General features: G+C 40.2%; 3 protein-coding genes and 1 long non-coding RNA gene across 4 annotated transcripts in view; 3 read left to right on the top strand and 1 right to left on the bottom strand.

The window, feature by feature from the left end:
• The window catches only part of LOC124252902 (cell death abnormality protein 1-like), a 239,219-nt gene that overhangs the window by 90,332 nt on the left and 136,227 nt on the right, over positions 1 to 12,660 (top strand). The window contains exons 4-7 of the mRNA XM_046686582.1: positions 4,179 to 4,233; positions 8,817 to 8,925; positions 9,704 to 9,746; positions 10,463 to 10,530. Of these exons, the coding sequence (XP_046542538.1) occupies positions 4,179 to 4,233; positions 8,817 to 8,925; positions 9,704 to 9,746; positions 10,463 to 10,530 (275 nt within the window). The remainder of the gene's footprint in view (positions 1 to 4,178; positions 4,234 to 8,816; positions 8,926 to 9,703; positions 9,747 to 10,462; positions 10,531 to 12,660) is intronic.
• LOC124252907 (multiple epidermal growth factor-like domains protein 10) overlaps positions 1 to 12,660 on the top strand; it is a 112,180-nt gene that overhangs the window by 4,387 nt on the left and 95,133 nt on the right. The gene's annotated exons all lie outside the window — the stretch shown is intronic.
• The window catches only part of LOC124252905 (cell death abnormality protein 1-like), a 242,250-nt gene that overhangs the window by 202,287 nt on the left and 27,303 nt on the right, over positions 1 to 12,660 (top strand). The window lies entirely within an intron of this gene.
• On the bottom strand, positions 1,626 to 3,166 carry LOC124252912. Its single transcript, XR_006892060.1, has 3 exons — positions 2,943 to 3,166; positions 2,751 to 2,808; positions 1,626 to 1,894 (listed from the first exon to the last, which is right to left on the bottom strand). It is a non-coding gene; the product is annotated as an uncharacterized LOC124252912 (long non-coding RNA).

The following is a 12,660-nucleotide window of genomic DNA, read 5'->3' as shown; positions in this document are numbered from 1 at the left end:
GTCATGTATCACATCAATCAAACGTCGCATCGTAAGATTGGTTCCAATGGTTCTAAATTGATTTTCGAACAAAACAGTCTAAACGTGTGGTAGAAATCATCCACTGCCTTTTGCTTAGGTTGTTAAAAGGATATGCAACAAAACAAGTAAACAGTATACGTACATAAAACAATCTGACCTCTTTGTGTTCATTCTCCTTCGGCAGTAGAACAGAGCTGCCAGCAAGATACACGCTGCAAACATCAACGCAGCAGCTAGGGTTCCACCCAGGAACACATTAGTAGATCCTGTAGACGAACGTAATACAGAATTAATGTGCCCCTTTGACTTGCATCTTTATGTTTAATGTAGAGTATTACCTCTGTCAGTGATAAATGAGAAATCATCCCGTAACCCGTATTAAATATCATAAATAAGAATTGAGACACGATTTAACAAACAAGAGAGGAGGATCAGTTTACTTGGGTGGGGGATGATGGACCATCGTGTGGAAGGTCAGTCCTATATGTACTTAGGCTTGCAGATGAGAGACAAAAATGGCCAACTTCGGGCAGAATATAAACGTAGACACCAAAAAAGGAAATGTCAAATTCAGAGTTGAACAGTCATATCAAAATCAAACACAAATGCAAATACTTCATGCTGTGTCCTCTCATATACCTTTTGACAAATGTTGATATGCGCTCACTTCTCTGGACTCACAGAATCATTTCAGTGATAAGGAGTGTTCACAGAAATTCACATTCCTCGTGCTGTCTGAGTATGTACACTTTCCACTGGAATGACACTGAATCTCATTAAGGAAGGAGCAGACGTTGAAGCACATTTCTGATTATACTGCAACTAAATAAACTTTGTACATGTAGGACATTAGAAAAAACAACAACTGTATATTAATCGTTTTAAACCAGCTTACCTGTTTCACATACGTTCTTTGTCATACAGTCCGCTAAGGAACAGTCATTGGCACAGTCATGTTCACATCTGAAGCCACCGAAACTAGCCTCGCATCCTTTGGTACACGCACCTGTCCACTGATGGCACATGCCATCCGGGCATCTTGGACACCAGTGGTCGCAGAACTCTCCGTATGACCCATTTGTACACCCACTGATGCATGATCCATTCGTGGAGTTGCATAGCTGATTGACACAGTTGGCAGGACATGGCACACAGTCTGTTCCATAAGATCCAAGTGAACAACCCTCAACACAAACTCCAGTAGCATGACATTTACCATACACGCATCTGGGATTACACTGGAGGGAACAGTTGAAACCATGTCTTCCATTGACACACCCGTGTGTACAGGCACCCGTCACTTTGTTACACTCACCTAGACAATTGTTGGTCTTTTTTGGAGCTGAACAGTTGCTTGCAACGGTAATCGGGTTAGGTTGACAGTGAACACTGCACTCCTCGTCACAAAACTTGCCATAAAATCCTGGTACACAACCATGCTGACATCCATTGTTGCATCCACTGGGCTCCAAACAATGGCCGCAGGTGTGTTCACAGGACGGTCCAGCATAAGGCGGATTACACTTCTCACAATGTCCTGTAATCCTGTTGCAGGATTTACATCTACTGAACAGTTCTTGCAGTTCGAACCATAATAGGAACCAACGCACCCAGAAAAACAAGTTGAATCAGTCTGACAATATCCGCCATCACACACGTGTGGACACTTTGTACATTCGACCCCTGGGCTATCACACTGGCTATCACAGTTTCGACCGCGATACCCTGGTATGCAACCTTCCGTGCATACCTGAAGACCTCGCTCGTTCAGTTTACAAAGGCTCTTCTTGCAGTCCATCCTCGCAACCAGTGAGACAATGCCCTATCACCCCATGACAGTCTGAGCAGTGTTGCTGCACACCACATGTTGCAGCTGTAATGTGAGCAGATTTACTTATATATTACTTATTTAAGTTCTTATCATGTAATGCATGAAATTACTGCAAGCATTATCTTAAGACCAGGAGCATCAGACTCAACCAAATGCTTATATACTTCTGCATTAAAGATGATCACCATCACAGTCTGCAAAATCGTTGTTAACATCATTAAATTACGCCATTTAACAGAAGTAGTGAGTGAGTGAGTGAGTGAGTGAGTGAGTGAGTAAGTTAATATTTATCGTCACATCGGCAATATTTCAGCCATATCGTGATGAGAACAGTTGATGATTATATCACACATCAATAAAATTAGAAATTAAAACCTGTTGAAGAAGAACAGCAAAACTACTAGTGTATCACAGATATCCAATTAATTGACACATGTCATCGGTTCCCAATTGCGCAAATCGATGCTCATGGTGTTGATCACTGGATTGTCTGGTCCAGATTCGATTATTTACAGACCGCCGCCATATAGCTGAATATTGCTGAGTGCGGCGTAAAACTAAACTCACTCACTCAATCATAAAGAGATGATCACCCTCACAAGTAGTAGAACCATTTTAAGCGCCATTAAATTCCGCCATTTAACCGGAAAGTAGTCGACATCCAAAGTCATAACAGGCAATTGGACTGGACATTCATCTGGTCACTGGTGCTTGGTCAAACTTGGTGATGTCTTTTGATCAGAAGCTTCAGGTCAAGAGATTTAACAGGGCCAATTATTTAGTTATAAGCAGGCATATCTTTGTATTACATGATTCGTATTTTCTATTCGAAAACACGTTTAATACACGATATATTTTTACATACCTTAGAAAGTAGTTCATTATGATAGATACTTACCTTTCAAGGTGACTGGGACATTAGTAATGACAATTAGAAGCAACAAATCCATCTTTACCTGAAAAGAAACAGTTACATGTAAATATAAGTTGAATATGCGACTATCGAGCATATAAACTGAGCCTAAAATTTTGGTTTAACGCGTGCAGTATCATGTAATCATGGCTCTTAGTCGTTCAAACATATACTCACGGTAAGGTATTTTCCTCCCTATTTCCCAAGTACACCCTCCACAAGCAACGGTGGGTCGGTGTATAGTCCAGTAATGATGTGATTCACATGCTCGGGTTTACAGTTCAGGTTTTGGTTACAACTTCCTTCCTTACGCGAGAAAGTTAAAAATGCATTTGGCTATAATATAAGCAAAAAGGAAATACAGATATCACTGGCAACGGTTTGTTCCAGAACGTGCACGATTTGAAAACCCACTCATCAACTACCAAAAGCCCCAAGTACCATTAAGTCATCAATTGGGACATTTTGGGATGGGGCAGTTTTTAAACTAATCTCATTTGTATGATAAGCGGAATATTACCAATTGACAGACATAGTGTCCATAGACACTAATCTACCTTTCTTAAAAATGTTTCCAAAATCATGACTGATTTCTAATTTCCTGCTGTACCGAGTGCCAATTTACGGACGTGCTTTGGCGTTAGGTTCAACAGACATAAAGTTTCTTGAACAATATATTTACCGACAATACCAATATTTTGTCCAGTACTTCGTGTTACTACTTATATTTCATGATTTCTGCGTGTTTTGATGCGCGTACATTTTTTCTTTGCAGCCTAAAGAAGAGTGGCTACATGACAATCTGAGAAATGATGATACCATGTACTTAGAATTTCTACTTCTTGCCGTTATTCTTTGTGAGTAATTCTTTTAGTAGCTGTCATTGTAGTTATACATTTGAATGCAATCGACACCACGCTTTCAGTATCTAAAATAAATCTAAAAAGTTCTGTGGTTTATTTACACGTAGCGTCCCCCTCGCTGTACGAGGCAGAATTTGCTGTGAAAAGAAATGTTCCCTGTAATCATGCATGTTTCGGTTCCCGTGAGTTTGAATCATCAATCTATGCTAATTATTGCCCGCAATACTTTGGGGTCTGCTGGTTACACTAAATTGGTAAATGTCTTCTTTTACACTACGGATATAAAACTGTCCCCCAATTGAAACTATCTTGACATTATATTGTAGGTGTGGCCAATGCTGTCCAGTGTCAGTGGGGAAAGTTTGGCAACAGCTGTGAACGAAACTGTTCCTGCCATTGCGCCCTCGTGAACAATAATACGACAAAACACTGCAGGAAATCAAATGGAGAGTGCTCAGAGGGGTGTATTCCTGGCTGGTATGGAATAACTTGTTCAGTCAACTGTAGTGAAAAGTGCCTCAACAAGATATGTAATCAACACAACGGACACTGCACCCAAGGCTGCATCGAAAACTACAAAGGACCTCTGTGTAACATTCGCAAAGGTATTTGTTACCTATGGTGAAACATAACAGTGTCATATATATCATATGTGCACATGTGCACATATAACTCAGTATGTCAAAAAGGTCAATACTTAAGCTCGTAGGTACAGTTAACATCATGACCGACGACTGCACCAAATGACATCGTCTAGTGTTGGAATGTTCTATTTGTTACCTCAGATTAACGTATATTAACGAACTGTATCAGTTTTAGATGCAAATCAAGTTTCATGGAAGATCCCCTAGAATGTTCTTGTGGAGGCAAATTTTCTGACGTATTACTTTTAGTTAATTCTATAAAGCCAATGTAACGAATGGACATTCTAGGCATAATAGTAGTTACACTGAGTAATGATGTCAGCGAATGGACATCCTTGTATAATAGTCGTCACACTGGGTAATGATGTCAGCGAATGGACATCCTAGGTATAACAGTAGTCACACTGAGTAATGATGTCAGCGAATGGACATCCTGGGTATAATAGTCGTCACACTGAGTAATGATGTCAGCTAATGGACATTCTAGGTATAATAGTAGTCACACTGAGTAATGATGTCAGCTAATGGACATCCTAGGTATAATAGTAGTCACACTGAGTAATGATGTCAGCGAATGGACATCCTAGGTATAATAGTAGTCACACTGAGTAATGATGTCAGCGAATGGACATCCTAGGTATAATAGTAGTCACACTGAGTAATGATGTCAGCGAATGGACATCCTAGGTATAATAGTAGTCACACACTGAGTAATGATGTCAGCGAATGGACATCCTAGTTATAATAGTAGTCACACTGAGTAATGATGTCAGCGAATGGACATCCTAGGTATAATAGTAGTCACACTGAGTAATGATGTCAGCTAATGGACATCCTAGGTATAATAGTAGTCACACTGAGTAATGATGTCAGCTAATGGACATTCTAGGTATAATAGTAGTCACACTGAGTAATGATGTCAGCGAATGGACATCCTAGGTATAGTAGCAGTCACACTGGGTAATGATGTCAGCGAATGGACATCCTAGTTATAATAGTAGTCACACTGAGTAATGATGTCAGCTAATGGACATTCTAGGTATAATAGTAGTCACACTGAGTAATGATGTCAGCGAATGGACATCCTAGTTATAATAGTAGTCACACTGAGTAATGATGTCAGCGAATGGACATCCTAGTTATAATAGTAGTCACACTGAGTAATGATGTCAGCGAATGGACATCCTAGGTATAATAGTAGTCACACTGAGTAATGATGTCAGCTAATGGACATTCTAGGTATAATAGTAGTCACACTGAGTAATGATGTCAGCGAATAAACATCCTAGGTATAGTAGCAGTCACACTGAGTAATGATGTCAGCGAATGGACATCCTAGTTATAATAGTAGTCACACTGAGTAATGATGTCAGCGAATGGACATCCTAGTTATAATAGTAGTCACACTGAGTAATGATGTCAGCGAATGGACATCCTAGGTATAATAGTAGTCACACTGAGTAATGATGTCAGCTAATGGACATCCTAGGTATAGTAGCAGTCACACTGGGTAATGATGTCAGCGAATGGACATCCTAGTTATAATAGTAGTCACACTAAGTAATGATGTCAGCGAATGGACATCCTAGTTATAATAGTAGTCACACTGAGTAATGATGTCAGCTAATGGACATTCTAGGTATAATAGTCGTCACACTGAGTAATGATGTCAGCGAATGGACATCCTTGGTATAATAGTAGTCACACTGAGTAATGATGTGAGTGGACATCCTTGTATAATAGTCGTCACACTGGGTAATGATGTCAGCGAATGGACATCCTAGGTATAACAGTAGTCACACTGAGTAATGATGTCACACTGGACATCCTGGTAATGATGTCAGCAGCTAATGGACATTCTAGGTATAATAGTAGTCACACTGAGTAATGATGTCAGCGAATGGACATTCTAGGTATAATAGTCGTCACACTGAGTAATGATGTCAGCGAATGGACATCCTTGGTATAATAGTAGTCACACTGAGTAATGATGTCAGCGAATGGACATCCTAGGTATAATAGTAGTCACACTGAGTAATGATGTCAGCTAATGGACATCCTAGGTATAATAGTAGTCACACTGAGTAATGATGTCAGCGAATGGACATCCTAGGTATAATAGTAGTCACACTGAGTAATGATGTCAGCGAATGGACATCCTAGTTATAATAGTAGTCACACTGAGTAATGATGTCAGCGAATGGACATCCTAGTTATAATAGTAGTCACACTGAGTAATGATGTCAGCGAATGGACATCCTAGGTATAATAGTAGTCACACTGAGTAATGATGTCAGCGAATGGACATCCTAGGTATAATAGTAGTCACACTGAGTAATGATGTCAGCGAATGGACATCCTAGGTATAATAGTAGTCACACTGAGTAATGATGTCAGCTAATGGACATCCTAGGTATAATAGTAGTCACACTGAGTAATGATGTCAGCTAATGGACATTCTAGGTATAATAGTCATCACACTGAGTAATGATGTCAGCTAATGGACATCCTTGGTATAATAGTAATCACACTGAGTAATGATGTCAGCGAATGGACATTCTAGGTATAATAGTAGTCACACTGAGTAATGATGTCAGCGAATGGACATCCTAGGTATAATAGTAGTCACACTGAGTAATGATGTCAGCGAATGGACATTCTAGGTATAATAGTCGTCACACTGAGTAATGATGTCAGCGAATGGACATTCTAGGTATAATAGTAGTCACACTGAGTAATGATGTGAGCGAATGGACATCCTAGTTATAATAGTCGTCATACTGAGTAATGATGTCAGCGAATAGACAACCTTGGTATAATAGTAGTTACACTGAGTAATGATGTCAGTGAATGGACATTCTAGGTATAATAGTCGTCATACTGAGTAATGATGTCAGCGAATGGACATTCTAGGTATAATAGTCGTCACACTGGGTAATGATGTCAGCGAATGGACATCCTAGGTATAATAGTCGTCACACTGAGTAATGATGTCAAATGCCAATGTCGTCCTCGAGGAGAAATTCATACGGTCTATTTCAGGAGAATCGTGTTCCTTCCTCAGGAAAATCTATTTTGGCACATTGTATTGTTATTTCAAGGTCAAGGTCATACACGAGAATCGGAGATGATCCCATGGAGAGATGATGTTTTGAAGGTCACTGAAATGCCGGCTATGTCAATCCCAGGGCGAGGCTTAGGTTGGATACAGTAGCTTTTTTGTGTGTGAAGTTATTGAATAAATATGTACGCGAGAATTGGTGATGGAAGTGTCAGGTCACTGAGACTTTAGACGATATGCAGATATGCTTTCCTTTGCATTGGCTATTTGGAAAGTTTTTGAAAATTTTGTCAGTGATATTGAAGGTCACATTAACTCTCACATTAACTCTCACAAATGCATTTCGTACATAGTAGGTCCAAACGTATATATCGTTATATTGTCCAGTGGTAGAAAAGACTGGGAAACTGTTTTGACGCTTTGTTTAAATGATGGGTTCAATGGAATGGTTACTCTTAACCTGGTTATTCGGCGTCTTTATGAACTGCGCTAACCCCTTGTATGAGGTGTGTATAGCAGTCAGCAACCATGTTGTAAAACAGATATAATACGCCATGTTCTTGGCTGACATCGAAGGTCGGGTAACTTAACATTGTTATCAAGGAAACTAGAGGCATGGGACTTTCAGTTGTGAATATATTTTTTACATCGGCCAATTACTGTCCCAAACAATAAATGAAGTTGTTAAACATAGGAAATGGGCTGCTTTGTTTTGATTTGAATCAAATGTGGATTATTTGGTTTGGTTGTTGTTTAGCGAAGCATTCCTCAATATTCCAGCTATATGAAGGCGGTTTGTAAATAATCGAGTTTGGTCCAGACCATCCAGTGATCAACACTATGAACATCGATCTATGCATTTGGGATACGATGACATGTCTCAACCAAGTCAGCGAGTCTGACCACCCGATCCCTTTGTCGCCTCTTACGATGGGTTACCGAAGATCAATTCTAACCCGGATCTTCACGGGTATAAATGTGTATTGTACTTGGACCATTGAGGTAGTTGTTGAACCAAGCGCATCACATTGCTTTTATTTTGCCAAAGGCATAGGACTTTGAAGACACATTACTTTACAACTGCTTTGAAGTCATTAAGAATGAAATTAACATTTTAATGTTTCAACCCGAAACGTACGTCTTTAATGTATATACAATCCAGGTTCATAAGGACACAGTGTCCGGGTATTCAAAACATCCCTGTGGTGCTGCTTCATCTGTTTGTTTGAAAGTGGTGTGCTCGTATGATCGTTCTCGCCTTGGCGCATTTCAGTGTTACCAGTTATGGCTGTCATGTGACCACCTCTCCAGCAGCTAGTTTCAGCTCAATGTATATGATCTCGTGATCAGACTCGGTGACATGTTTCATTCGGGTTATCAAAACGTAAATTACATTTATTTTATTGTTTGAAAACAAATTAAATAACGTTTTCTCCATGAACTTTGTTTAAAGTCGCCGAATACGGACACAATTGACCATTAGATTTCAGCAACCCCAACACCTGTAAGAGTGATTCAGCTCAGCCTCACTTGACTGTGGTCCTTGGAAGCCTCTTGGGTGTTTCAGTGCTGGTGAATATCATTTGTGTTGGGTGAGTAGATCTGTTCAATTTGGAAAACAAATAGACTCTATGGCAATGATTGTTACGATTTGTACCGGATAGGTTCTTGCCCCGTGCATGTTAGTGGCATCATTTAGAAGAACACGCAAGCTATATTAATCACCATTTGTCAAACAGTTTCCTTGTACAAATGCAGAAGCATGCTAAGTTAAATTCAATTTTAATCTGAGCCTTTTTCATTTAGCACTTATTATGAAGTTCACACAATCCCTAATATCTTGTAATTTCACCGACATTTTATGACCTGGATGACTGTCATGGCATACGTATGCGCCATTGTCAAATTGCTTAGATGCCGGGACAGGATTATTTTAAGGCAGTGTTCACATACACGGAATAATGCTCAACAGCGGTATGCTGAACTTCATCCTTTATGCCAACATCTGCGTCAACATTGATCAACATTCCATCCATATATTTTCATATTTTGAGTTATGCTCAATGGAATCGGTTTCATTAAACAACCAATGCAGGGTAATCACTGTCATCATGTTTGTGTGGCTTGTATTCATAAACAAAGTGCATAATGTGGTTCAAATATTATTAAGACCTGATAATTATTGACTCTTACAGCCATTATGTTACTATAAGCAATCCAAAGAATTGTCATCACTACATACTATTTTAGACTTGGGGATAATCCATTGTGGGTTGATGTTATTATAGGGCAAACGTTGTATGATTGTGCATGGAAATAAAATACGATTAATCATTCACAACCATCGAAGGAGAACTGACACAATTTCAGTAATGTACTTTCAGTAGATGGTGTGTGGTGCGACCGAGGAGCAGTAAGTATATACATAATATATGTATGAATGATCTCTCTAGCGTATTTTACGTCCCCTAATGTGACAAACATGATCCATGGGACTTTAATCTTGAGTCCTGGTGGGTCAAGGTAGACTTGCTAACGCCTCTTGACGTAAGAAATCACCAACGGGATGTGCACCGTGTTTCCATGAAGATGATCATCGAAATGGAGTACAACAACCCTGTCTCTGTGTCCCGTGATCCATTCAGAATTTGTCCGATCAACGCAAGCGCCCCCCTTCCGGTCTAACTGCACATGCTATATGTTTTTCCACTGTGCACATGCAGTATTTCTGCGACGCCAGACATGATCTCAGCCATCGGTCATGTGCTTGACACAAAGGTAGACGTGCTGCCTTGGTGTTATGGATAACAACATACGTCTGGTAGGTCATCTGGCGCTATACTCGGCTGACTTTAGGCGATTTCGGACCGTTCGTTGGACAAACGGCGATGGTCAACCTGAACCTTGATGGTTGTTAACGCTATTAGTTTGCTGATGTTTGCTGGGCAATCAGCTTATCGATCTCTTAGAACAATCGAAAATGTAGTTTAGTTTTTCACAGTGAAAAGTTGTTACCTTTGGCTTACATCGTGAGATTGAGTGGTCTTTTTGTTGGATGAATGGGGATATGATTGTATGGTACACATACTAAGAAAATGTTAACTGTAAATATAAAATCTTATGTTGCAGTTGAAGAAAAGGGGAACAAAAATCAAGAATCAGGAAATCGGAATCCTGAGCAACGTATTATGTTACAAGTATGTGAATTTTACCTCACCAGAAATGAAATTTGAAGCTACACTGACTTTCCAAAATGTAGTGCTATTGTCTGTTTGGAAAGATATTGTTTGTGTAAGTGATGTAATTTAAGTTTGTTTTGTCCTTCGTTCAAGGCATTGTCAAGGTAGTACAACTGTATTAATAATAGATAGATAAAACTAGTCATTTGTATAGCCCCCTCACCAAGGAAGATTGCTGACGAGCGCTAATCACTGGTAGGCTTTTGCAAAGAGATGCGGTTTGAGTTGGAAGGAACAGAGTGTGGTACAGTTGCTGATGTCCAGAGGGAGAGAGTTCCATAGAACTGGCTCAGCTTTCTCAAAAGCTCTATCGCCAAATGTAAGCTGAACGGAGACATCTTTGGGGACGTGCAAAACAATTAGAGTTAGATATAATGGAGCCGTGTGTTGTAGCGACTTGAAGACAAAGGTCAGAAGCTTGTAATTGATCCGTTGCTTGATACGGTGTTACGTGTTAAAGGCCTGGCTGCAGCATTCTGGCCACCCTGTAACTTGTCAAGCTGGTTTTGTAGGATCCAATACAGCAGGCTGTTGCAGTAGTCTGGCCTGGATGTTACCATGGTATGTATTGACAAGGACTTCTGCGACTGGCGAGTCAATAGAACTCGTTGCTGCCCACTTTCAGATTTGGAAATGGTGTTCTTGACAAGACCTGTCTTGAGATGAATATCAAGACTTCTAATTTGTCACCAACTTAAGGAAATTGTTCTGCATCCAAAGTCTAGTGTCATTTACACAGTTTTTGATAGCTGGATATGCGTGGTATTACATGTTTCTTGGTTGAACTTATGTCCTCTTATGTTCAAGCATCCCGACACTGAATGCATTGCCGAAGGGGCTTGTAACGCTGAAAACTAGCACCAAGGTATATATTGTCAATATCGGGGTCTTAGCACTATATGGAAACGAAGGGTGTGAATCGAGGTCAAGAGAAATGTTCCATTCCTAGCAAAAAGCATAGTTAAGAATTTGTACCACTAACAAATTGTTTATTGATTACATCGTGTACACGCACGCCATGTACAAACATACAGTATCGATTACACCTGTTTGTGTGCTCGTCGTCATTTTTTCATTCTCTTTGCTGGATGCTGATTTTGTTGCGTTACACGCCCCTGTGGTCATAACGGTTTCCTTTAATCACGAGAAGACGAAGACACGCGTATTGCTAAATGAGGGAAAACCTCTTCGCTTTCACTCACATACTATAATAAACTTGTAGTGTTCAGATTTACCTACACCACTAAGAGCACCTACTAATTTATAATATCGAAATTTTATCTCCCCAGCCTGGTATCTCACACAGTAGTAGATACAATGATTATCCGAGATCAAGTCCAACAAAAGCCTCTGTAAAGCTTTATTTCACAAATAAAGCTTTGTCAGGCCCTTAGATCTCGCCCCCATGGTAAATACTACTTTGGAACACCCACTTAACTTCCCGACCCCACGTGACACAATAGTGTTGCTATGACCGCGAATATACCTATAGAAAGATAGAAAGGTTCTAAAAAGTAGTAAAATGTCCCCGGCAGCCACAATTCCCCAAGGGTGAAATCGAAAGATGATGTTGCGCTTCTCCCAAGGGGAATTGCGTCGGCTGCCTTTCTCTCGCCATGAGAGTGCCCCGCTCAGCTAAGCCCTTTTCAGCGACCCAACTGATATCATCCTGATTCCTTACCGAAACACCTCACATCACACAAAGTTGTAAGGAATCTCCACTGAGGCAACGGCGGGATACGAACCCACATGTATAGCTCGTGCAAACTATACATAATGGGCCGCACCACTCAACCGATTGAGCTACCGGGGACTTACCTGAATAATCTCAGATTAACGGGTCTATCCTGAGATAGCGAACTAGCACTTTCCTGATCATGTGACATGTCGTGTTGACCTCGAGAAAACAGTTTAATGTGATACAGGATACTATTTGGATTACTCAACAGTAAGTGTTAAATATTTTGCTTGGGGGGTAACATTGTGCCGTACGGTATAACTAATAATTCCTCTCTAACGAAACCTCTCCCTGGCCCATCTCTCAAGCAGTACAAGTTCGGCTCGTCGGCTTTGATGTCCACTTTATCT

Source organism: Haliotis rubra, unplaced genomic scaffold (assembly GCF_003918875.1).
Source record: "Haliotis rubra isolate DU_JTF1 unplaced genomic scaffold, ASM391887v1 Scf529, whole genome shotgun sequence".
In the NCBI taxonomy this organism is placed as follows: domain Eukaryota; kingdom Metazoa; phylum Mollusca; class Gastropoda; order Lepetellida; family Haliotidae; genus Haliotis; species Haliotis rubra.
This window is presented reverse-complemented; position numbering and strand designations above follow the sequence as displayed.